Below are 27,620 nucleotides of genomic sequence, written 5' to 3'. Positions count from 1 at the left end.
CTATTGCGTACACAGTCTGCCTCGTACTTCTAAGTCCATGTCTTCATTACCATGCCTTAAGGAAACTGAGATAGGGCGGATCTGCTGCTGCAAGTGCTGGAAAGAGCTCAAGGTCAAAGCAGACCTTGCAGGTGCATCTCCTTGTCATGGTAGTGCCTATATTAACCGCTCTTCAGGTGGCACCTTTAGGACACTGTCCATCTCCAGCCGAGCTCCTGCCACTTCTTGCTGGCTCGGACTGTAGGTTCCCTCTGATTGGCGCCTCTTCCTTGCAGTGAGAATCATGAATATGAGACCAATACTGAGTAGCAGTAAAGAGCCACAGGCTACAGGGACAGCTACTTCAATTAGTGGGGAGGGGAAGAGAGCACCTGGAGTCCCTTTCTGTAAAACAAATTAATGGAGAAACAATGAAACTCCAGTGGTTACAATAACTTAACTCTAAGAACCCAAAATGGTCAGATTAGAGGAAAAAAAAAGTTTTAAAAAGCAGAAGATCTGTACCTGAATGGAAAAGGACAAGCAAGGAACGCATACAGGGCTTGAGGGCACCTGCACAGAGAATGTTTACGTTCATTCTTTAATCTCTCAGCAAAACACTATCAAACTTTTTTTTTTTTTAAATGGACTATTTTTAATACAAAGATCAGACAGTAACACGTTCTGAATTTTTCTTTCCAATTCCAAACTAGTAACACTCGTCAATGACACTTGAACTGGCAGCTTTGGCGAAGCTGATCTCAACAGGGCAGAGTTATAAACAGAGACTGACTGATGAACAGTTAATGCCATTACAATAATTCATGCAGGGCACACGGACAGAATTACCACAAGGAAGAAAAGAGAGGATTTACTGAGGTGGGCAGCTAACCGGCATGGAGACAGCAAAACTAAACACAGACAATTTATGGGACCAACCCTGGAGCTACAAAATCGCTACAAAGCAAGCTGTCCCTTGCACGCCGCTTGCTAATGAAGATATCACATAGCTGTTCGCTACAGTTAGAAGAACAGCAGTGAAGAGTCTGAGCGACACTTCAGACATGGTTAGATGAGGTGAAACTGTCCAAATAATATCGCATGCTCCATATTCTCCTCTCTGCTTACGGTTTTTCACAGCAGGACAGCCCCTTAAGTTTTAAATGCCAGTACATCCAGCTTCCACAGTGGAAATCTTTTAAGGGGTCTCCTTACCAATATCAGACTAAAATACGTTGGTGTCACTAGGAAAGATCTAACCAGTGTTGCAAAAAAAAAAAATTTCAAACTATAAAGTTAATGCAGAGTAATGTGAATTTTCAGTAACTCCAGAAAATTTCCCCGAGCAGGGGAATGATACTAAAAAAAAAAAGTTCAATGATGCCTCCGATGGCAAGGTAGAGAATTTATTTAGCTATTAAACTATCCATCGCAGCAAGACTGTATGCAGACTTGTGATTCAGCACTTCCTTGAAGATCTTGGGACAGGGAGGTGCAGTAAGTTTCAGGCTTAACAGTTAATGAATCTCAAAGCCAGAGGAGAGACAAGGACACAAAACCAAGACCCGACATACCTTGCAGGAACTTTATGAAATCCTAGGGCAAAAGATTTTAAATAATTTAAATAGTGAATGGCAAATACTAGATTCATTGAATTTCTAGCTCAAAACTCTTAAATTACAGAGGCACATACTTTAATGCCCACACTATATAAAAATGCTATGAAAGAGACCTGAAGACAACTTGCAGCAGGAAGGGGAGGATGTTAGAAAGGTCAGTACGTGGATGGGAGATGGAGACGATACAAGGCCCAAGTACTGAGAAGGGAAATGTACCCGAATGAGTATTCTTTAGATTCTGGTGGAATTAAGGATGGTGTGGAACACAACAACAAAGAATTTAAAAAATTACGGAATTTTTGTCATTAAAGAAAGCTTTAAAATTACAATAAGCCTAAAAATAAGAAGTATTTCTTATTGCTAACGATAGTATCTGCCACCTTACAGGTAAAAACAAAAGAATTCAAGCTTGATTATTTACAGCTTTTGGATGCCATACAGTCTATGCTGATGTCACAAAGCAACACAGCACAGAAGGAATATTCCCACAGTACCTGGATGTCCTTCTGCCATTTTCAAATGGCTGAAGTTCAAGCTGATTCTCTGGGCCTGCCAAAACTCAAGCGATGGGCTAGGGGTTAGTTCTAGTTTTGCACAGCATGCCGATTAGTCACACAGTACCAACACTACAGGAGTTTTTAGCAGTGCACCCTACTGCCTGCTGCATGCTCTGTACTTGCTGCTGGTGGTGGGAGGGAGAAAGAGCACAAGGGCGCAGCTAACAGCCCTGCGCTTCTATAGCTATCGTCAATAGCAAACACGGCCAACAGCCATACCATGTCCTCCTCCCAGCCCCCCACCACAGGCCCTGGCCTTTTTCGAGGGAAAAGACAGACAGTTCTGCAAAAAGTAATGGGGATGATGAAAACGGATATGAGGAATCTACAAGAAATGCCCTGGGACAGAGGAGACAGAGATGCCTGAAGGAGTCTATGCATGCAAACGGCAAATGTCAGGAGTGACCTCGTGGCACGTGCATTACAGAACCCTTAGTAACAGCAACAGCAGCAAACCCCACCTCGGCACACAGCCTTTTCCATGCAGTATGGGTTAGTACATTCCCAGGTTACCAGACAAGCTACCTCTCCATGCAATAGCTTTACAGAGAAAAAGCAAGTGTATGGTTTAACAGCTTCCACAGAGGAAGGATTTCAGCCTCAAACAGCAATGCTTTGCCTACGCAGAAAAGGAAAAGCACCACTGGGACTGCCCATCCACCAGGCCCATCAGGTCAGAAGCAGACTCAGCAGATGAAGGATGCTACTTTTTTACTTGTACTTGAATCACTTTTAGCTTGACTTCACCTGACTTCCCTTCTCCAAACACACCCATTCCTGCCCAGGTGACTTTTGGAGAGGGAAGGTGCTTTGTACCTATCTCATCCAAGATAAAATGCCAGCTGAAATTCCATTCTCCGGGAAACTGTGGGGGAGATATTACTTATATCTCCTTTCTACAGGTCCAACTGCAATACTTTGATTACTGTCCAAGGAATCATAAAACCTAAGGAAAGTTGCAGAGACAGCCCTGAAAAGTATAAGGCAGCCCACGCAGATACTGCAAAGTATTTGCTGCAGTTGGTTATATGCTGGAGACTGACGTGCAACAGCATTGCAAAGAAAACATAATTTCCCACTTCAGGTTTCTTTGGTAGCAGCTGATTTCCTCGCTGTGCTTACCAGCGTGCGTTAGCCAAGACACATGCAGGGGACTATGTAACATGCAGGCAGAGTCACTAACACCCCGGTACCCAAGGGCTCTGCTAAGCCTATTTCTGCTGCTCCTCACAACGCACAGGTTGGAAGAATAGACAGGGGCTTCCACGAGTGAAGGGAAGTGCTTACATTAATGTCACAGCGCTCTCCCGTGTAGCTGGCACTGCACAAACACTCGTATTTGTTCTCAGAGTCTTGACACGTACCTCCGTTCTGGCAAGGGTTTGGCTCACACTCGTTTATATTAATTTGACAACTGGAAAGGAAAAGTGATTTAGAATTAAACGAAATTTCTCAGATATAGTTCTTCTGCCACAGAACACAAGATCATACAGCCTACAAATGCCCCATTTACTTGAAAAGTTCCTGTTGCATCTTTTTCAGGTGCTTTCTCCAGGGTCCAACAACATGAAAGTTTTACCCATTCATACCAATCCTCCTTTTGTCATTTCTGTATGATTGAAGCCAGTATGGGTCTCTAGCACAGTTAATGAATTCCCATGAGGCACAAGAATGACTTGGAAGCAGTTCACGCTGCAAAAATTGGTATTGTCAGCAGGATCATATCAAGGCCCCCTCTTCTAAAAATAACAGCTAGTTTACAGTTTTGGAGCAGTTGTTTGAATGGCAAAAGGATATGTAAGAGGATGATTCAAACCTGCTCAGTTATCCCACCGATGTAAGAATCGGAGCACTAGCCCCTTTGCAGGCATCAGAAAAACAGCACTTACTTCCTTCCAGTGAAACCTGGCTTGCAAGTGCAGTTGGCTCCCCAGGTCTCGGTGACGCACTTGCCACCATTCAGGCAGGTGAAGTTCTTACCACATTGCTGAGGTGGGAACGGCCACCTGGGAAAAGCAAGAGACGGCCTTTAAAGCAACCGGTTTCTGGGGAAGGCGAAAGTGTACTCAGGCTCAGTGGAGACTGGGCTGGCGAGGGTCGTAAGCACAGTCATTGGAAGTTCTAGGAAGGAGTTTGGCACAAATGGAGAAGGGAATAGTCTCAGAAATCATCCATAATATCAGAGCATTACTTTGAGTGTGCCCAGAGAATATGCAGGAGCTGTATCAGTACTAGGACTTTTCTCACATAGTTGCCTATTCTTGCTGATGAAAATACAGAGGTGGGATACTGTTGGAATACCAAACTGCAGCACAGCTAGGCCACAAAACGGATAATGCAAGTACAGGATAACTGTCAACACCAGAATGAAATAAGAACAACAGGAAATTCAACCTGGGTATATTGGATAACTGAAGCTCAGCCACGTTAAGTATTTATCTCAATGTTCAATTTGAACATGCACAAGTAGATGGAAGTCGAAGTAACATGTCGATTCCTATTTCCTTTACTGATATGAGACATACATTTGTGACTAAAATATGCTGGACTTTTTCCAAACTAATACAAATGTTATAAATATAGACCTTATCAAAAAAACCCAGCCCTCCTCCTGATTCCGTATGGATTTCCCACCAAATTTTACATGAGCTCCATGGAGGGATCATGAAATGTGCACTGCTAAGCAGTACTGGCAGTAAGGTGATGGGTAAAGAAACTTTTTTCTCCCGGTACGCATTTGATAAGGAGCAGGATACTCAAACAGACTTTTTTTTAACCAATACACAGAAACAATGCCTTTAGTCTTAGGGCCAATGTCACAAAATACAACCAAGCCCTTGGCTGAAGGAATGCTGTTAATCAGTCTAGGACTGCATATGTATTTTTACCTATAATATTACAGGAAAATATTTGTCAGGGTAAGGCTTGTTTTTGCAGAGGTAGTAGCTATGGGCACCTTCATTAGCACTGGCAGCATCCTGCTCACAGGCAGGCCAAGTATCGTTTGAAAGTTGGCTGTGTACCACTAGTAGCAAAAATAACGCAATTAGGAACTCCTGCTACAGGTAATCTCTATAAACCCAGCATCAAAGGTTTATCAAAAACAGCATTCTCAGCAGAGATTAGATTGTCCCTCTTCTGCACTCTGCCCAGGAACCCATCCTCGCTGGGACCATTTGTATCACTCCAGGACATTCAGTGCACCTGAAACTTCAGAATAGGGCCTGCTCCATCGTCCCGGGGGCTGGGAGGCTCCTTTCATTTCATAAGCAGGCCAGTGGGGTTTTTTTTGTTCTGTTTTCTTTTAAATCAATACAGGAATACGCCAGAGGGGAGACAAATCCTGGAGAAGATGATTTTCTTAGGGAATGCAAGAGGGAAGTGACAACATGCTACAGTACTTGCAACTTTAAACAGCTCTTAAATGTAGCACGGGGATAACCCACACAAAAGGAAAGGATCCTTATCCTATATGAGGCTGAGACCTTTCAGTGAGGATTCGGACCTGGGCAGCACCTTCCAGTTCAGAGTGGAATTTAAGTGCTTTACCCACCAGACACTTGAAATGAAAAATTTTCCCAAAGTGTCCCAAAGTAAAACTGCAACTTATATGGGGGCTCCTCTGACCCCTGCATCAAACCAACCAGGGCACTTACTCGCAGCGAGGTCCCGAGTACTGAGGAGGGCACTTGCAGGAGTAGCCATAAACACCATCAACGCAGGTAGCTCCATTTCGGCACTGGTGCCGCACACAGTCATCAACGTTGATGTCACACTTCTTCCCAATGAATCCCCGGAAGCATTCACACTGAAAATCTGCTACTGCGTCGACACAGTCCCCGTGAACACATGGGCTTGACTGGCAGTCATCAATGTTAGACTCACACAGCAGCCCCCCCCAGCCAGCACTGCAGGCACAGCTGAAGGAATTGAACAAGTCCTCGCAGGTGCCGGCATTGAGGCAAGGGCTAGAAGCACAAACATCGGCCCCAGTGCAGCCCAGCTGGATGGTCCTTCTGCTGGACTGCTGGAACTGTTCTGGCTGGGGGTACGAGAGGTGGGCAGTGAACGGCAGGTAGATCCCCCCTATCTTCACTTGTCCTAGGCAGCCAGTGAAATTTTCAGCTAGAACAATCAGTGCATTGTTCTTTAGGAAGTCCAAGTTCCCAGCGTTTCCCTGCAGAGTCATATTAACAGACCCATCCAAACGAACCAGCCATCTAGAAGAAAGTGCAGATGGCTCTTCCATAGACACAGAGATGGTGTGCCAGGCACCGTCCGTGACAGACTTCTGACTCAGGAAGCTGATACCTTCGATGCTATTCCCACTCCTGATGTCAACAAGCAGGGAGGAGTTCTTAATGGCTATCTGGAGGGAATCCACTTCTTCCACAGCCCGAAGCAAAACAGCATCTTCATCCCTGGTTCTGAAATCCACATGGAGGCTGCTCAGAGTTCTAGTCACTGATGCATTGGTGGTAAATTCAATGGCAGCATAACTATTAAATGTTGCATTAGCCAGACCTATAAATAAAGGGGTAGAGCATGAGGGATTTGAAAGACAGTTGGTGTCATGTTTGAGACAGACCAATGGCAAACTCCTGGCAGGTTCTCTCCCTTAAGAATCATGTAAGCTTAGTGTGAGTAGGATTACAGGCCTAGCTGCTGGCATCCTTAAAGCTCTTCCTGTTTACAATTTTACCTCTAATAATATCCAGCTCTCGTGTAGCGATTTTTACTCATCAGTCTCACAGCACTGCACAAAAATACAACTATTCCCCTTTTACTGCTAGAAAAACTAGAACGTTAAGTCAGGAAAGCAATACCTCCAAAGCTGCTGAGGCGGCCAGTGGCAGAGCTGGGAACACCCCAACATCCTGAGTTCCAGGACACTTTCTAGCCACTAGACAACACTCCCTCCACGTCAGGGCCTCATTAGCTAACTAGTTTTCTTCATTCACCATGGTTCTGTCTTAGGAGAAAGCTGAGACACATTTGCAATACTTAATTGGGTCCTACTTGCTGAAATAACCTGAGAGTCTAAAAATGGCTGAACAATACAGAGAGCAGGATGGTCCTTGCACAGCAATGATAATAAGGTCGGCAATCACTCCACAAAAGTGGACAGGTTCCTCCCCGATCAAGTCAAAGTAACAGAAGAAAACATCTTTTTGTACCATTTTGCTCTATCAGAACCTGGTGGTAAATGCATAAAGTGCCTGCTGCCTGCAAGTGCGTGTACCTGGACATCATTCCCAGTTTCCTTTTCGCAGCCTGTGTTTATATTTATTGCAACAGTACAAACTAGGAATACTGCTTATAGACAGTGAACATTAAGGATTTTACCAACACATAAGCAGGAGAACAGTACTTACACACATATCCTGCTACAACATCTATACAGGTGGTAGCTTCAGGACACGGGTCACTTTCACACCAGACTCTCTCTTCACAAAATTTCCCAGTGAAATTTGCTGGACAGCTGCAATGGAAATCATTCCAAGTGACAATGCATCTGCCACCATTCTGACATGGTTCAGACTGAAAAACAAAATAGTGGAATTTAGGAGCAGCATAATTCATCTTCAGATCTGAGAGAATTTGGTAGAAGGAAATGTGACAACGAAGGTAAGTACAAGCAGTGCTTGAATCAGGAAAGAAGGGTAAATAAAATAGTGACTCAACACAGCGAAGGAAGCAGAAGGGTCTCTGTACAAGCAGTTCCTGAGACCCTGCCTCTCCCTGTGTGCACTGCTGATGAACAGAAACTCCCTAGGCAGAGCTCCATCAATTTGGAAAAAAACAAAGCACAAAAGCAAAGGTGAGAAACAGATGAAACAAGCTGCAATGCTCCTGAAAACCTCACAAAGTTCTGGCACTAGGAGGACACACCTAATACCAGAGGCGTGACAATACTTTATAGCACCATGAGCAAGAAGGGCAAAATTAGGGAGTATGGCCTCCCCGTCTTCAGGTGTGGCATAAAGGAGAGACAGCTTCTGATCTAAGGGCACCATGGAGATGTTTCCTTGAACTGTTGTTACCAAAGCGAGGAATTCCTGGGGGAAGAGGTTGTTGTGCAATTGATACAGGATGACGGGAGGAGCTGGAAAGGTTACTGGTTAGAGGGTGGAGTCTGGGAAGCACGTGTGGGCTTGGCAAAACAGAGGTAGGCAGCACAAGAGCAGGACTGCCCAAGTTCTACAAACTACAAAAAGTACAGGGGAGCTAGAGAAAACTTGGTGCTTAAGTTGCATGTAGAATATTGAGTGAAGTAGGAGCATATGGGACCACTGTCCTTCAATACTTAAAAAACTTCTCATCTTCCCGATATCAGCAGGAGTCAAAGTGTTCTGTAATTGCAGAACTATACTAAACAACTGCACGCATGTAGAGACAAACCAGAGACATCGTACCTTGCAGGTGTTGTCAGAGATGCAACCATTCACAAGATTACCATTTTGAGTCCTATTGAGTTCCTGTAGCAGACTGTCATTCTCAACCTGAAGAAACTGTATTTGGTGGCTGTTCAGTTGGATGTCTTGTAAACAGCCTTTAAAATAGCCTCCCCACATATCAGCGCTGTCTGCGTTAGGATGTCCACCAATATAGACTTCATAACCAGCTAAAAGAGGTCCTGCTACGAGCTGTCCTAGCTCCAGATATGCGTCTGATTGGTGTGTACCAACAATTCCTCCTTGGAAAGAGAGAGCTACCAGATGTCTTCTCCCATCAACTAAATTTTCTGGAAACGTCACAGTATCTGTAGATAACATCTCTATCTTCAGCTTGCCATTCTTCAAGTATATAGTGAGGCAGGGGTCAGTTTCATTGCTGATTTGCAACAGCAAACCGTTAGGTTTCCGACTACGAATGAAAAAGGAGATGTTGAAGTTTGCACCAAGGCTATCAGAAAGGGTGAAAGAGGCAAAGCTGGTGGAATTCTCTAGGCCAAATGTCACTGCTGGGCGCTCTGGAAGAGAAAAGAAACACACATCAGTTCAATGACAAGGGGAATGCAACTGGCACAGGGATATTCTAAGCTGCAACTCCGTATAAATGGGGCAAGACCTTTTCGTCCCAACATTTTCAACATGCATCACTGTAATTATGCTCTCTCCCCAGAGAGGTCTGCGAAATTAAGTAGGTCAATGTGTCCTCGCTTTCTCTGGAGTCCATGAATTCAAGCACCCAAGTAGCAGAAGAGGGAAAAAACAGGTCTAGCAGAGTCCTTGCCACCTAGCAGATTTACTCAAGGACTTTTAAGCTACAAAGTTGCTTTTAAAATTTGTAAATTTGGTGGTAACAGCAGAACAACTTTGTACTTCCCATGTTTAGGGCTCAGGAGTGAAACAAAAACTGGAAAATGTAAGCCTTGCAGGAACAAAAAAATGCAAATAGATACGATTCTAACTCAAAATTATCAAAGAGCTTCCTTTAACACTTTGCTTTTTATCTATAAAGCAATACATTCCTATTCATCCTTAACTCAGAAGCTCAAGATCAACTTTTCACAGTAAAACAACTTCCCTGCCCTCCTGCAATCACATAGATCTGATACAAAGATGAAGTCAGAGCCTCTGGCTCAACAAGGAATAATATCTGCACCATAAAACTGACAATCATTCCTGCAGGAGCAAGTGACAGAAAAGGGATCAATAGGAATTTTATTTACAGAGGGTTTTACTTTAGTTTTCTCACTGGTCAAGTAGAAAACACTGCTTCCAGAGCTAGCACCAGTGCTTATGCAGTGTTTTGGAAGCACTGATGGACAGAGAAGCTGGCAGATGTACATCATGCGGCACTTACCGTATGAGCAAGCTGAGCCTCCGTAAGGCCTGGAACAGTCGCACCTGAAGGTTGCCCAAAGATCCACACAGAGCCCGCCATGAAAGCAGGGCTGGGAGAGGCACCACTCTGTCCGGTCACAGCCCCGCTTCACTGGGGAGGACTCACCCTCAGGCAGATCCACCGGGAGCACAGCTTCAGCGTCCACCTGAAAGTCTTCCAGGCAGCCGACAAAGCCTTGCTGGCTACGTGTGTTGTTGGCCATTGGATCCTCAGCACCTCCAACATACGTGTTCCGGAAGGCATGCGGGATCAAAGCAGTGCCATGTGGGACTGGAGAGTTCTGCAGGCAGACACCTGCATCACAAGAGTCATGCCAGAGCTTTAGCTGCACAGTGCTGTGCAGAACAACTTCAACATTATGCCACTGGCCATCATCAACTCTCAGCCCCTCCAGGAGCAGCGTATACCCAACATCGTCCCTCTTCAGTCCTGCATGCAGAATGCCATCAAAGAGCTCCAGGAACAAGTATTCAGTTTCATGGCCTCGGTAAAAAAGGATAGCGCTGGGCAAGGTGGTTCGGAACCGGAGGGACACGCTGGCAAGCTGATCTCCTGCTACGTCCCTCCTGCTCTGATTGTTCACGGGCAGCTCAATGAGGAGATACCCTCTGGAAGCAAAGGAAAACGTTGTTGGTGTTGAGCATGTGGCATCATAGAAACCAGGCTGGCACTGGCACAGGTGGCCATGGCTCTCAGCTTGGTAGGTTGGGATGCACAAGGCCTCATTTTGGCAGTCATGTGTCTGGCACCCAGTCAGCTTGACAGAGCAGTTCTTCCCTCCCCATACAATGCCATCCTGGCTAGGGGCACAGTGGCAGGTATAGTCAGCAATGCCATCCTCACAGACAGCTCCATTCTTGCAGGGACCCTCATCACACTCATTGATGTTAACAGCACATTCCACACCTGCGAAAGAGATTTAGAAACGGGATCTGACTGCAGGGGATTGTGACTCCCTTCCCCAGAGCAAGCCTGCTAGGCACAGACCGCCCTCCCCAGCACCGCTGCTCTCTAAGCCGTTCTCTTCAGGAAACCACCAAAAGACCAAGAACTGCCAGCAAGAAGCCCCGTGCTCACTACAGAGTGGCCTACCACTAACGTAAGAGCAAGAAAAACATTCTTCTGTGCTGTCCTCCCAAATGCTGCAAAGAAGGTGCTATTTACAGAGCTTCAGCCAGTCAGCCTACATTATCCAACAGACTCTACTGTCCTCTCCCAGACAGTCTCAAACACCACAAGTAATCAACATGCAGAGGATATTAAAGGGACAAAATAGCACAGACAAGGATTTTATGCTTCTTTCGTACACAGATTTGGTATGTTGAAACTCAAATTAAGTCTATAGATCTGACTGGAGCATGTTCCAGGCACCATTGCTGCAGACAGCATCAAAATGGATCACTAGCCAGGGTAGTTATTGGAATGCCTCAGTTAAGAAAATTCAAATCCCCAGAAAAACCCTCCAGTTGTAAAACACTCACAAAACATTACCAAACCAAACAACAAACAAAACATGGTGCACAGGCACTTTGCCATACTTGCACTAAGCTGGTTTCAGTTCTGTCCAGTCCTGCAGAAGTGAACTGGGTAAGAAGTACTGCATTGCAGTTCGTCCATCTCCTTGAGGCACATGTATCCCAAACAGGGCTCAAGTAAATTACAAGACATTACACTCAAATCTGGTTAATGAAAATCTGCTGTCATTTTCCTGAGCATCTCCAGACTGACAGAAGAGCCCTTCTGAACCAGTTCACTTTATCTAGCCCATAACATTGGTTTTCACTAATCTTCAGAGACAGTCACACAGATAAACCAAGCATGGATTATCCCAATCTAATAGCATTACATGCTGCATCTAGCTAGCAAGCACAACGAGGACAGCAGAAAGAAAAAGAAGGAATTCACACACAAAGGAGGGGAATCAAAACACAAAAGACATTTGTAAAGAAAAGCCACTAGACAGAATGTGCGTGTCAAAGAGATTAGAGAGTTGCCTGAGGGAAAGAGATGAGGGGAGATGGGGCATTAGGAGCACTGGAGCTGGACTTGATGTGTTATTTAAAAAAAAACAAACCAAAAAAACCCCAAAAAAACCCCAAACCCACACACCTTAGCAAAGATACAGGCTTTCTGAATATATGCGTTGATTGATTGTCCACCCTCATGCTCCAGCAATGCCTCACAGGCAGTCTTGCACAAACACCTAGTACCCGGCTGTCTAACCAAGTTGCTTTACTCTTTTCAGACCCAGTGTTTAGTTCCTGTTACCAGCACTATCTCTGCAGATAGGCGAAGACTCAACACCAGCTTCCAGCTCCAAAATGTCGGTTTGTATCAGTGTAGGGACATAACACGTATGAAGCTCTGAGAAGCACTGAAAGAGAAATGGAAGGCGCTGGTAATTCTGCGCTTTCCAGCTATGCTAGAGCTGTTCTGTAGGCAACACTACCTTGGATTCCTCTAGGACATAGCTCTCTACTGACATAAACTAGAAGAGAACTGCTCTGTTTAGTGCCTGTGGAAAAGCGCTGGATTTGGCCAATAAAGTCTGCCTTGAAGAAAAGCTCAGCTGATGGACAGATTCAGAGTAGCTAATACTACCTCAGCACAGCCTTTTTTCTCCAGCTATTAATGCTGGGCTTGCTCAGCACACAGAACCTGGGGTGTGATCTTACCCGTAAAGGAAGCGGCAAGGATAGAATTAAGATTTCAGCACAAAGCTATGGCCACACTTGAAGGAAATGTGCTGAAATAAATAGAATATAATGGACATCTCTGGGCCTGGAGAATCCCAGTCTGGGAGAAGACGGGAAGACTTCAACTAGAATTAAGAAAATATCAGTAGAGCAGTAGAACTATGTGGAGTGGGTTTTCTGAGTTATCAGTGGATGGGAGGGCTCTCAAAACTAAGAGGCAAGTTTGCAGTCAGATTTAAGGGGAGAGGCTGTTGAATGGCGTCAGAAAGGTAGGTTTGGTATAGTCCCAGATCCTTGAGATGCTGCTCATTTCAGATCAGAGTTGCTGATATTTACCAGGGCAATGAGAAGATAGCATTGGTTTGGATAACAAAGAAGAGATGCCGTGAATTTTTGCATTTCCGAGAAGGGTGGGAGGCAGGGTGGAGAGCCCCATTTTCCCAAATCACATTCCTAGCCTGACCGTGTCTCCTCCGGCCGGTGTGCGCTCTCCAGTGAACAGCAGCAGGAACACCTGCCTAGGCTGTTTCCCAGCCTCCCAGCCGACACCTGTGGGGTGAGCGCTTCACACCAGGTGGCAAATTAGTCCCTACGGTGAGTGCACAACCCCAGGCTGGTGGCTAATTAAACACCAAGCTTTCCCATGGGATGCAGCTGGTTTGATTTCTCAGATTATTTGTTTGAAATGGGTGAAAAGAATAAGCTCACACTTCAGGTCTTTACACACTGCTGTCTAACCTCACAGCTTACAAACAGGCAAAGGAAATGTTCAGCAGCAGAAAGAGAGGAGGGCAGCTCTTCCTAGAGGAACCAAAAACACAAGCATCATCTTTATTGCTGTCATTGTTTCTGCCAGCAAACAGCTGGCCTTCACAGGACTAAAAGGAAAGGGCCTCTAAAACGACACCTAATATATTCTTGCTCTCCTAGAAACCAGTGCAGTGCCAGATTTGAATTTGAAGCAGTTTTTAAAACAAACAGACAACAGAGGAGACTGTGCAAGAGTTCTAAAAATCTGGCTAACAACAATTCTTTTCGTGGAAGCCAATGTCACCCCTTGCTGAACAGTTACCTGGTGCTACATCACTAACTCCTTACATGCCTCACAGTGACCATACCCTTCTTCAGCCAGCTCTCTTGCTGTCTCCTCCTCCATTATCACCAATTATTTTTGTCAATTTTGTTCGAACATCTCTGGTTTGTCAAATTCTTCAGTTACACCAAAACATGGCAGAAGGAGATTTCTGTTGCATATTGCTTCCTTGATGCTCATTCCAGTGCCACAGAGGGGTCTGTAATTTTGGGTTTTGGCTGCAGATGACAGAGTGTAAATGAAGAAGGGGATGCCAGCAAAAAAAAGGAACTTTTCCCTACTTCAGAAAAAATAAGATTTTTGCCATAGGCCATTACAGTATCCAGAAGTACAGATCATTTCTCGGATATCCATTATTCCAATCTTCTCCAAGACATCAACAGTTGCGTCTTTGCAAACCTGCTAGAAAGCGGATTTTAAAAAGAAGTTCAAAACTAATTTGTTTCTCCAAGAGAAGCTTAGGCACCCCTTTTCAGGAAGATTTAAAAAAAAAAAAGGGGGGGTGGGGGCAAACAACTCCATTTGACAAAACCAAGTTACTCCTAGGCAGTCTTCTCCGTTCCCTCTAAATTTCTTAAGTCAAACATTTACTATCATTTGAACTATCAATAGTGAGAACAATGTTGCCAATCTGATTCATTACATCATCAGGAGACTAAAATGTTTAACGAGCTTCTTATCTAGTTAAAGACTAACAAATGCAAATCAGTGGAACTTGTTATCTGAAAATCAGACAAGTGTTATTTAAAAGGCTGCTATCTGGAGACAAGTATTTTCAATCATTCCAGTTAATTTAGCAGCGTTTAAGCTAACAGTCCCAAGCTAACAACCCACAGGGGCTGGGTCAGAAACAGACACTCAGAAGTCGCTGAGCTTTAACAGCCTGCAGTATTTTCACGTACAAAGTCTATTCACTAGATTCTAAAGTGTTACCGATGTGGTGAGAGCAGTCTTGTTTCATAGATGCAGGTGTTATTAAAATCCATACAGCTCGCCATTCCCTGAATGAAGGTAATGATTTACTGACTGCTAACCAATGATTCATTGTATACAGTTTAAGAATCATATACTTCAACAGACACATATGTTAGAAGAATAAGCACACACGAAGAGAGATACTCTAATTTAGCTGTCCAATACCAAAAAAACTTGAAGGACGAGGTCTATTCATGGGCCCAGTCTTGAAACGTGCGAGTTCAGTGGGGCTTCCCGGCCAGCACCGGCTTGCCCTCTCCCGTAAGACAGCTGAATTCCTAGCAACCTTTCCCCGGTGCATCCTAATTAGGGTTTGTATTATTATTATCAAAAGAAAAAAGGAAGGGAGGGAGAGAGGGGGGAGAGAGAGGATTAGCTGCAACAAACGGACCCCAACACAATTATAATTTGCACAATTACTGCCATTTCCATGGCAACACACTGCTTTGACCTCTCTCCCACCGTGCACTACTACTCAAGGAGATGGTGGGGGAGGAGATGGAGAAGTGCATAGGTCAGCAAAGGGTTTGTCCTCTGAGTTAAAACAAAAACTATTTCTCAATATTTAGATCATTAAAGGAAAAAGGAAAATTGTGAAAACATCTGTAAAAAGCAAAACTAATGTTTCACAGAACTAACAGGGAGACAGCTGTGTGTTTACACAGTACACCTGGGTACAAAACAAGGACCCATGCCTTGGAACACCCCGGATTTGATTACTGCGCAGAGCAAGGCGGAATCGTAGCAAAGATGCACACGGAGTGTGCTGACAGCTCTGCATTCATCTTGTGGCAACAAGGAAATTCCTTGCCCTAAAGTTTCCAAAACAAAACTTTAGGTCTCTTCAAAATAAAAACATTCTTCCTTTCTAGTCAATTCTTGTTCCTTCTCATGCCTCCAGCCACCACTAATCACACAACCAGCTCCCTGCCCCAGGCAGGCACGCAAACATTCAGGACACATTGCAATTACTGTATAGATCTCATTACCTGCTAGCAGAAAAATTCCCTTCAGGATCACGCCAATCAGCACAGATTTCATGGCCGACTCCTTGTGGACATTTGTGACAGTAAAGGGAAAAAAAATGGGGGTGAATGGGGGGAGGAATGACAAAAAAGGCTGGACTGAAACAGCAGAATGTGTGTAAGCGCTCCCTGATGCCAGTCAGACAGAAAGGGATTGGAGATGAAACTAGCCAATATAGAAGAGACCTGCGCTGTAGTGAGATCTAATCCAGCCCTGCTCTAACCCTCCCCAGCTGGCCTCTGTCAGTGCTGACACGAAGAATGCGTACTCGCAGTGTATTCTCACTCAGTGCATTACAGTAATACCCTGCAGTATCCACGGCATTAGCTCCAACAGTAAAAAGCGAAGAGACAATCTCTTGCCCTTGCCACCTCCCAGGTGAATCTGCCAAATTCCATGAATAAGGCCAAAATATGGATTTTTCTTTTTATAGCCTAAGCCAAAAAGCTGCATTTCCACCAATGTAATACCCAAACCATACGAATACGGAGAGCTCCAAATGCAGAGTACAACCTGGGCCCTGCTGTACATTCAATACTGACTTAATCAGGGATCAGCACTTCATGTAGTTTTCTTCCTCCACGTGCCCTATTCTGTGCGTTTGTGAGCACAAGCATTTCCACTCTGCAATATTCACGAAGAGAAGTCTCAAGTTTAACTACCGCGATCTGTTTCTCTGAAGTCAAACTGAACGGAAGGAAATTGCCTGCATTATGCTGACTGTACTGGTTCAAACATGGGACTGCAGAATCAAAACTCTCTCTTTCCTCATTAGCAACCTTATAAAATTAGCTGTTTCAATCTCATTTTTTTCTCATGGTTCTGGTTTTTTGTTTGTTTGTTTTAAAAATGTGGTTACTTTCATATTGTAAAGTTCCTGGAGGCAGAATTGTACTTTCATTTGTAAGGAACCCAGAGAAGATTTTTATTTCTGTGAAGAAATGTTATCTGGGAACGTTTCCCCTAACTTGGAGTCTCTGTTAGTATCAATGTCAGGTCCAAGCAAACAAAAACTCCCACATGTCAGAGTCTGGAATCTGCATTAGCAGTTATCACTAAGGTATTAAAAGAAAGCATTCCAACAACTCTTGTAGCTATTTTACTTTCTTCATGTCACTCAATCCAAACATGCCAGTCAATTTTACAGATATTTTAAGTGGGAGGGATGTGGTGAGTGTTTGTTTGGAGTCAAAACTTCTCAGTCAGTCACATCCGGGTCCTATGCATGCATAGGCCTATCCTGGCACAGATTTTAAATATATCTATATTAATTAAGTATGGCCCTTCTGTTACTGTTCAAGAGAAGACAAATGCATAGCTTGTGCCCATTCAACTGCCTACTGCAACAATAAAGTATAACAACTGTGAAGACTGAAGAACATTAAAGCCCTTTAAAAAGATCCACATTTTGATTTATACACACACACAGAGTCTATCTGTATACTGCTGATTGGAAATATATTGTACCCAAATCCATGTAGCATAAGTCAGCACAGATTCTGACTCCCTACTGCATCTTTTCAAATTCATTACATGAAATATCACTAATTAGAAACTGTGATTGCTTCTTTTCCCAGGATCAGTTTAAGAATATATACAGACTAGGGTTCTCTTAGAGAAACAGAATGAGGATGGAGAAATACACAGTCATGACAATTCTAAATAGTACATATATATGCAAGATAAAATACTTAAATAAGACCTCTTATAAGCCAAAATGGTGGATCACTGAATATCTGTTTCAAACTACACAACTGAGGAGTAACTGCTCAGGTTCTTTGAAACTAGAGGATTCTAAAGAAATTAAAAGGATCAGAGGATTCATTTTCCAGAGGTTTTAATTCCCCGTTCTTACACACACTGGCAATCATGCAAGTTACAAGATTCAGTCATGGGGTTTAAATTCAGAGAATTATTTTGTTCCTAACCATTCGTAAAACTTTTTGGAGAAGGTCAAGATAAAGAACACTAAATATATCAGAGGGTTCTTAGCAGAAAAACGTCACAAACTGGAGACTGAACTTTGGATAGAAATTCCCAAATTTCACACATGTTCTTTGGATAGGGTTCCTGACTGTGTTGGTAAATGAGTCCCAGAAATTGAGGGATTTCTTTCCAGGCTTCAGAGACATGCATCCTAGTCTCAAGAGCTAGCCTTCCCTTAAGGAAAGGAAATGAAACTTTGGTCTGCCTAAAGTGTATAAAGTTCACATACTGCAAGCAGTGGCCTCCTGGCAAGCAAATCCATTATCACTGAAAATAATAAACGTTGCTGATAAGGATTTTATGTGAAAATCACCACACTGAATCTAGTCTAATATCTGACATATTGAAGTCATCTCTCCAGGTAGACACCATTAGAAGGCAGCCATCTCGCCATACCTATGCACAGGAGAATTCTTCTGCCTCTCTGGGACACTGCTCTGCCCAAGTACTTGCCTGGCCTGATTCTAAAGATGACGTTAAGCCGGGCTTCACCAGTTTTGATTAGTAAGGAAGTCAAATTTAATTCATCAGAGTTGCTCCACCACTAATAATCCTCTCAAAAGTCTTTAACCATGGTGAGCTGGCATACCTCAGGCTGTCCGTAGTCAGAAAAATCTATGCAAAGGGCTAGTTCAAAACAGATGGTGCAGTCACAAACATCAGAATCTCAGAGGACACTTTTGATCAAAACTCACCTGACACCTAGACACAAGCAGGATCTAGACTGAAGCATATGCTCTTGCAGCATTCCAATCAGATAACAGGAAAGTCAAACGGTCTCATTAACCACGGAGCTATGATGCAGAAGGGAGATGCAATGTGGAATGGAAGGGAAGCAGGGTGGGGGGTGTCTCAAAAAGTGTTCCCTAGCTCCCTTCAGCTGTATTTACCAAAAGGGATTCTGTTGAAGGGGTTACAGTCCTCTAATCTCTTTACTATCTTAACATTTTAGCTGTCCTTTCTGTAGAGGCTACATCTCAAAACAAACCTGACATCAAGAAATACCTGCACAAAAAAATTAAATCTATCCAAAGGTGGTTAGAAGGAAGAAGCATCTCCTGTTTATTTCATGACCCATGACCCAGGAATTCAAGCCTATTTGATCTGGGTTAGCACACTTACAGAGTAAACATTTACAGCTAGCTACACAGAAGGTATCCTACTTCTTTAAGGAAAATTGACAAAGACATTATGGCTGAACAAAGTAAAACGGTCAATAAGCACTCCAATTCTTTTGAGACACATTCACAGTCACATTCCCTCCCAAATTTACCACCACATCACCTTCCGATTTCTCATGAAAGTAGAAGCATTCCTCAGCCATGTACAAAAAAGCTCAGATTTTTACCATCATCACAAGATGCCACTGCCAAGGGATGTCTGCAACTGAAATGATGGTGCTCTTCCCCTCTCATTGAGGCTGACCAATGCCACAGCACTGTGTTTTAGGACACTGCCTTTCTAAAGGCAACTTTAGCAGGAGTGGAAATATGAGTGGGAGTGCTCAGGCCGTTTAAAAATTTTTTAAAGAATGAGTGAGCCAAATTCCACTTAAATGATTGCATTCTTGCAGGTTAAAAATCGGTTCCCGTTCCAAATGGAGGTACCTGTCTTTTTCACATCCTGGCCTAAACTATTGCCTTGTATATACATGATGGACTGAAACCATTCCTATGAATAAAGAATTAATTTTGGGTTTTTTTTTCCTAAAAGACAGACTTTTCCTAATATGCCTTTTCTCTTGACCACAGTTGACATCATTTCCACAACCATGCAAGATTCATTCTCCTTCTCACTTCATTTAGTACCCATGCAATCTTTTGATTCATACTTCTTACATCCTCTCAGGGTACACCCTCAAACAAAGCACCAACTGAACAGACTCTTCAGGACCCATTATGTAGTTCTCTCAGGAATGAGGGACCACTTTTGCAACAACTACATTTCAGAGAGAGCTGGCTTATCTCCCTGCACTGCCTTAGCCTGAGACAGCACTGAGGTAGTTAATTTGCAAAGAAAGAATTTCTCCTGACTCACATTGTTATCCCAACACTCCCCAAATTCCTCAGACTGAAGGGGAAAAAAAAACCCCAAACCCACACCAAACCACAGAAAGAACCCCCTGCCGCCCCAAGAAAGCATTCTTCATCAGAGTAGCAAGTTCACTTTAATCAGCGGAGGCAGCTTAAACCCAAGTTCACGACAGATCTAAGCTGCCACAGAAATGTGTTTTGAACAGAAACATTATGGGAAGCTTCACAAAGTTGTTCTGTGATCCTAATATGAAGTAATAAGCTGTTTACCCAGCATGACTGTACTGGGATTAATTGACAAAGGAGGGGAGATTAATTGCTATTATTTCCCTGTCAGCTTCACTCCTCCACATGCACTCACTGATCTCACAGACTGCTCCCAGCCTTTCACTGTGTTAATGTGTCAGAACTACCTCAGCTGAGACAAAGTCCTTTAGCAAAAGCAATATCCAGAAGAGCAACCTGCTTCTAATCCCCTTCAAGTACTAATGAACCCAAATTTAATGCCACAGAATGAACTCTAGCACTCCTTTGCCCATCATCCTGTGTTTCTGTCAGCTTTTCTGCCCATAAGCACACTAAGAATTGGAAAGGATTAAACAGATCTGCAGTTTGGCAAAGCAAAATGAAATTCTGAACTCTGTCAGGGTGCTGGGGCACTGAAGGAGGGAAAGGGAACAGGGCACATATGTGAGTGGGAATTCTGACAAGTAGGATAAACTTTAAACCATCCTTCGGACAAGATCTCAGTTCATCAGTACAGCATTGTAACTACCCAAGAAAGTAGCAATAAAGAGCTTAGATAAAAGACTATTTTCAAAGACCTCAGCTACAAAAGCAAATTTTCCTTGGCCTAGCCTAAATTAGGAATCCAAAGCAAACGAGACAGGCAAGAATACCCCACAAAGAATTCAGCCCAGTTACAGAAGGTGTTAACTAGGAGTTGATTTGAGATTCTGGGAGTGAAAGTACCTGTGTAGTGGGTCTTCCCAGGAAAGAGCTGGGCAGAGTTACACCAACATAGCTCAACCACTATGACCACAGAAGGAAAACAGAAAAGTCCCATGCAATAAAGGCCTAAGACAGTCTCTGGAATGCTGCTACCTGCTGTTGCAAGAAGTTAAAGGGACAAGGTTTTCTTCTGGCTTCAAGTTTTTCTCTTTCCCACGAGATGGCAGCCTAGTAACACTGCGGAACGGTTACATCCACCTCAAAAATACATAAATACAAGATTGTGCTGGGCACCACCTATCTTATAAACTACTTTTTGATGTTAAGTTACTCAAAACAGAGAGTACATACGGAATTTAAAGATGCAGAAGACTGAGAACGAGTATTTTAAACTAAGATGAAGTTTAGTATCAGTCAGCAGTGTACCTTCCCAACAGAGTTGATGTGCAATATTCACTATCCCCTAGTTTCTCAGCTAGAAAACTGAGACGCATTAGGGTCAGGCAGGGCATTTGTGTAAGAATCCAGTCTCCCCATTCCCTTGTAAACAGAGAAGGCTTCGTTCGCTCACATCACAAAGACCTTTTGACCTCTTAACATAGCAGATTACTGCCTTCAGCCAAAAATCACTGGCTCTTATCATCCAGGGGTGTTAGGGAATGGAGATGTTTTACAGATGTTTCATGTGCTGGTGATCCAATCTGCTAGAGTCAGTAGACTGGGACAACTAGAATGTTAAGCACCCCTTTTTTTATTTGAAGGCTGGTTTTGTTCACCTTCGCAGTATGTGTATAAAAAACCCCACAGTTCTCCCAGTGAACTTTCACTCCAGGATACAGAGCCCCTAGATACTCTGATCTTAGACTCTACGACATAGTTGATCTTATGTCTCATAACCTAGTTCATAACCTATCAACTTACTTGACCAAAATCACATAGCTTTCCCATGGCATTTAAGCCCTGAACTGCAGACATCCTGCTGCACCACTACTGCACTCCCCACAGCTCATCTCAGTCCTTCTCAGCAGCCTGGGCTACCCAGCGCTGGAATCCAGTCCTGCAGCCAGGCAGTAATGCAGCAGCTCAGCATTAGTTAACCAGAAGGACCTGATTCCAGCCACCCCCCCTTCACCAATGTTACCTGAATAACCTGGTAGGCAATGACAAAGGAAGCCATTAATAAGGTCCACGCAGAGCCCTCCATTCTGACACGGCTGGGACTCACACTCATCAATGTTAGTAAAGCAGGTCTCCCCTTTAAAGTGGAAACACAAATAGGCATCTTAAGCGCACACGTGTATCAGCAAAGGAAAGAATCTGAATGACAACAGCATTCATAATTTTTTGCACTACTTTTCTGTCATCTAAAAATGCAAAAGAATTTCTTGAACTGTACCATGTCTCTCCAGACACGCTGGCAAATAGATACTATCACTGAAACAATTAGGGAAAATGAAGTATGGAAAGGTCAAATGATTTTCCAGTGTCATGAAAGGGAGCAGTGGCAGGATCAGAACTTCTGAACCATTCCCGTCTGTGCAATACTGGACCAAACTCCCATTTTTCTCTCAAAAAAGAATAAAGCATTATTATTTAAGCCCCTCCTACCAGGGAATTTACCTGGCTGCTAAATCTAGCCTTTTATACATATCTATAAACCAGGGAAAGGGTGATATTTCAGTTTAACATCCACAGAGCTTCTGGCTCCAAGGGCAAGATATCAAGAACCCCCTCATCTCCTACCCACTCTGATTATACAGTTACTGTCATGAGAGTCATCTCATCAAGGAAACATGTAGAACAGTTTTTTGGGACTCCAGGGAATTATTTTCCTCTGATGAGGAGTTTCACAGCTATCCTGTAGGGACGAATTCTGCCATATGCATGAGAGACTGACAAAGAGAAACCACCCTGGCATCTGCACAGCCAGAGGACATTCATCAAAGCACTTGGAAAGTGCATAGGCTGTTGCCTCAGCCTTGAGACAGGCTTGCTGGACAGAGAATGACATTCGGACAGCTGTCTGCAATATATTCATACAGTATGTGAACAGCAGCACATTCCTGATGCATCAGGATGCCCCCCCCCCCGAAGTACCAGTCATTAAGTGATTTTTGTTGGACAGATAACATTGCTCCATTCCTAAATACTCAAACCATGCAGCATCTATCAGAGGCAGACAGGATGAACATTTACTGCAGAGCTCACCTGCAAAGCCTGGCTGGCACCAACAGAGGAAACCAGCTGCTTGGCTATAGCTGAAATTACTGGGGAAGTCAGGTCGTGTTCCATAATAGGCTTGGTTGGATCGCTCAAAGCATACACCTCCGTTGTGACAGGGATCTGTTGCACACTCATCCACATCCTTTTCACAGTGCTGCCCTGTGTAACCTGCCGGGAGACGTCAGTGTCAACATCACACACAACTTCACTGGAACTAGTCTCCCAAATATTGTGGCTGCCTTGAAGGTGAGAATAAGACCCAGAAGACGCTGCAGCTCATCTAGTAGGGAGTCCCAGGGCACTCCACTTTCTCCACTATGTCAAACGCAGAAGCCAAATAATCAATTCGCAGGAAAGCATTACCTCATGATAGAAAAACACATGATGGAAAATGGCAGAAAAGAGAAAGAAAATTTTATGGTTGAGAATCACGGTGCATTTCCCAGCAATGAGGTCAACTGGATCTTGGAATGGCCTGTAAAGGGCAGCAGTGGCAGCCTCACTGTTTCAGACAATGGAGGGGGAAAAAAAAAAAGGAAAAAGAAAAAAAATCACACTGGACCACGCAGTATGATCATTAATTCTTTATTTCTTCAACACAGCAATTTAGCATGTGCTCTCCATTGCAGTGTGCCTACACGCCAGCATAGCAAAATAGATTTCTAACCTACCTGGCCAACAGGCACAGCTGTAGTTTTTGATTCCCTCCACACATGTGGCACTGTTCAGACAGGGTTCAGAGGCACACTCCAGGATATCCAACTCACAGTGGTCCCCCTCGAAGCCCGTGTCACTGCAGTCACAATGGTAGCTGTGGGGCAGCAAAACAGAGCAATGCATAAGTTCTTAATTTGACTGCAAAGCCCAGTATGAGGAAATAGCAAACAGAGCTAAGCTGTCAGTCCTCATATCCACTTGTGGGGCAGAGGAAAAAGTTCCATCTGCACAAACAGACGACACTAATGACACAGCAGACAATCCTCAGCAGTCTCTGAGTTCACACCTTACCTGTGAAAAGGTAAATTCAGACACACAGGTATGTTCTCAGCAGTTGGCTTTGCTGTTCATGCTCTGCAAATCACCTCTCTTTGTATCTGATATGTCAGCTGGAAGCAATAACAGGAATCTCTTCCTACCTTCCTTTAAGCATCCTAGGAGTTCTGCTGCTGGGAGGGGCCTTCTCACTTATTGCCATAAATCACTCTGTTACTGCCACTGGGACGTACAAAACACTATATCCAATTCCTCCCATAGATTTCTACTCTAATTTTCACAGGTTACACTAAGTAGACCTGTAGCTCAGTTCTGGTATCTAATTGCCCAAACAACACTGATTTCTCACCTGTTAATGAGGTCATGACATGTCCCATTGTGCTGGCACGGCTGGCTCACACATTCATTTATGTCCACCTCACATTGGCTTCCTTGGTAACCTGGTGCACAGGTGCAGGTGTAGAACCCAACATGATCATTGCACAGGGCCCCATTCTGGCAAGGGTCTGAATCACATTCATCTATTTCAGCATCACAGTTCATACCTTTGTTACAAAACAGAGAAATATCTGTGTTACAAATCCAGAAAAGTATATCTGTGCTGCCTGGACTTCTGAGCTGGAATCACAAAAGCCATGTTATCAAACCAAACTACCTAGCATAGTGATCTGTTCTAATTTTGCCATAAGAATACTGGGAGTTCATGAACAGTATATGATTCTTACAAATTAAGGACATTTAATTTTTGTTTGCAAACAATATTATTTTGCCTAGACTTTTGGATTTTAGTCTTCTATCAAAACTAAAAAACAGTTTCCAGTATTTGCAAAGCTTTAGTCTCTTTCATTCAGGTTTGTTGAAGTAGCCAATCAGTCAGCACTTCACAAATAACATCCATTTTCTGAGTAAGCCATAAAATCTTGATCTTACATACAGCTCTTAAAAATCGAATGATAGCTGTTTTGGTTTGGGATCCTTTGAGGGCAGGGAGCACAGGGATGGAAAAAGAAGAATCACACTGTTGGTCAGTGTTATTTAAATTTTTATATATGCTATAGCTCTTACAGTTTTAGTTAGACATGGTACTCTTCACTTGTGTTGCGTTGCTATTAATCATATCCAGTGTTCTACATCAGAGGCAGCTGCATTCTGGGTATGGGAAAAGTGATCTCTACCTGCTTCTCCAAAACATTGTTCCATTTGTTTAAAAAATATTTTCAACTTGCTTTGAGATACCTAGAAAAAAAGCATTAAAGCAGTGCAAAATGCTAATTACAGTGATGCTAGATATTAGTACGTAATTTTATTACGACACGCTAATAAAAATTAGGTGTTAGCTCCAACACTACTAGTGAAGATAACAGCAAGTCATGCATTTTTGGTCCAAAGTCTCAACTTTCCTTGACAGAATAAGACCTCCTGCACGACTTCTATGCAACTGTCTTACCATACTACATTCCATTTTGAGTTGTCTGTGGCCTGGCATCACCTCTAAACCTTAGTCATTACAGTGGCACCTGCCAATCCATCTAATCTCCCCTTCCTGGCAAAAGCTCACCACATAGTGGACATGGCCATCCTAATCCTGACGGAATGTGGGCCCCCTAATCTGCTGGTTCAAACCCGTCAATACCCATGAAAAACTTCCTTCACCCAAATTCCAGCTGCAAGCACCAGGAAACAACCTGGCCTTGCTAGCCAGTGGTGCTAGAACCTCCGGATGAGGCTTTGCCTTATGATCTAGTGCTTCATATTTGACATCAGAATAACTTGAAGCACAACAAGCTCCTCCAGCTGCCTGGGTCATTTTGTCGCTTCCTTGGCAGGGGAATCCCACAATCCTGAATTGAGGATTCAGCATAAAGATAAAAAAGAAACTGATTTGCAAAGACAGAATTATGCTTGATACACAAAATCAGTAGTAATCTTAAGGCCTACACAGAAATTCTGCTTTTTTCCCTCTTTCATCTCTGTTCATTTTTATCAGAGAGTGAGTCAGCATCAGGGACTGCATTCCTGATGTTGTAACTTCTCCTCATTCCACTGTTAATCAGCAGCATTCCTTCACAGCAACCTAACTCTTTAAACACTTCAGTCTGTGACAACGAAGAAGGCTGAGAAAGTTCATGTGCTAGGTGGTACCAGGCAGTCATGGGCGCAGTACAATTGCATTCCACTCTGATAAGCAGGGCTGGAGAAAAGAGAACCCCCCACTGCCTCCCTCACAGATAACTCACAGGTGTAGATTAGTCTCTGACTCACCATTAGCACAGATGCACAAAAAAGAGATACTTATGTCACACGCCAAAAACCATTTGTCAGGCGTGAAAGAATTGGAGAAGATATCTCCAATTAAAAGCCACTTTATTCCAAAAAGACTACTTCCCTCAGAGAAATCCTGCAAGACTAGAACTACAGGGCTGATAGGCAGAGATAAGTTATACCTGGAAACACTAAGTATACATTTCCTGATAATAAATCTCTTTATTTGCACATCTCCCTTAATTTCATACAGAGAGCTAATCACATCTACTTTGTATGTAGTACTCAAGTCTCAGACAGTCCACCCACTTCCACTCTTAGATCCATGTCCCTCAACATCTACACCATCCATGGAAATCAAAGCCTCAGCTATTGCCTGGAAGCTGCGACAGCAAGCCCTACACCATTATTCACACACAGTACCAAACACTCCAGAAATACGAGTCGTGCAACAGAGATTTAGTCTCATAGCTGTAAAACAACAGCTTCTCAGGACAGCTACTAACACTACAAGAGACAGCAGCAGCAGGCAAATTGTGGAACTACATAAACAGTGAGACGTAACCCAACCACCCGGCTAGTACACGAGCATGAAAGGTACCTGTGTAGCCGGGGACGCACTTGCACAAATAGTGATCCATCTCATTCAGGCAGGTGCCATTGTTTTTACAGGGCCGGGACGCACACTCGTTGATGTCTATTTCACAGTTGTATCCTTGGAACCCAGGCACACAGAAACAGCTATACTCATTCACCCTGTCTCGGCAGATGGCTCCGTTCTGGCAGGGGTTGGAGGCGCACTCATCAATGTTGTCGCTGCAGTTGGCCCCGGTGAAGCCAGGCAGGCAGATGCAGGTATAGTCCCCAGGACCCTCGACACATGTCCCGTTATTTAGGCAGGGGTGGCTAGAGCACACAGAGCTTTCTGTTTGGCAGCCTTCTCCATTCAGTCCTGTTTGGCATTTACAGATGTATCCATTTACACTATCTACACATTCAAAACGAGGATCTTTACAAGGGTTGCTCTCACACTCATTAATGTTAATGTCACAGTCAATACCTGTGAAGCCAGGCATACAGGCGCATTCATATTCCAGGAGTCCTGGGGTCCCGTTGCAAGTCGTATGGGCAGGACACTCATGTTTAATGCACGCGTCATAGAGGAGTTCACAGTTTATGCCCGTGTAGGCTACAGGCTCCAAGGGGCAGGTGCACTGGTAACCCACTTCCAAATTCTTACAGCTCCCACCATTTTCACAGGGGGATGAGGAACAGCTGCTATCATTTTCAGAGTATGAAGTTCCTGTTGAGAAAAGAGACTTTTCGTTAGTCAGCATTCGTAGCCCCAAAGAAGAAAGTTCTGCCGATGACCGCAT

At 43.7% G+C, this 27,620-nt stretch overlaps 1 protein-coding gene across 1 annotated transcript; it reads right to left on the bottom strand.

The window, feature by feature from the left end:
- Positions 1-156: 156 nt before the first annotated feature.
- CRB2 (crumbs cell polarity complex component 2) lies at positions 157-27,620 on the bottom strand. The gene is made up of 12 exons (XM_059829064.1): positions 26,846-27,620; positions 24,332-24,527; positions 23,661-23,800; positions 22,975-23,157; positions 21,908-22,021; positions 9,965-10,912; positions 8,572-9,128; positions 7,531-7,696; positions 5,812-6,679; positions 4,045-4,161; positions 3,443-3,569; positions 157-384 (listed from the first exon to the last, which is right to left on the bottom strand). The coding sequence occupies exons 1-12, from the start codon at positions 27,618-27,620 to the stop codon at positions 157-159; spliced, it is 4,419 nt and encodes a 1,472-aa protein (XP_059685047.1).

This window comes from Gavia stellata, chromosome 24, assembly GCF_030936135.1.
Source record: "Gavia stellata isolate bGavSte3 chromosome 24, bGavSte3.hap2, whole genome shotgun sequence".
In the NCBI taxonomy this organism is placed as follows: Eukaryota; Metazoa; Chordata; class Aves; order Gaviiformes; family Gaviidae; genus Gavia; species Gavia stellata.
This window is presented reverse-complemented; position numbering and strand designations above follow the sequence as displayed.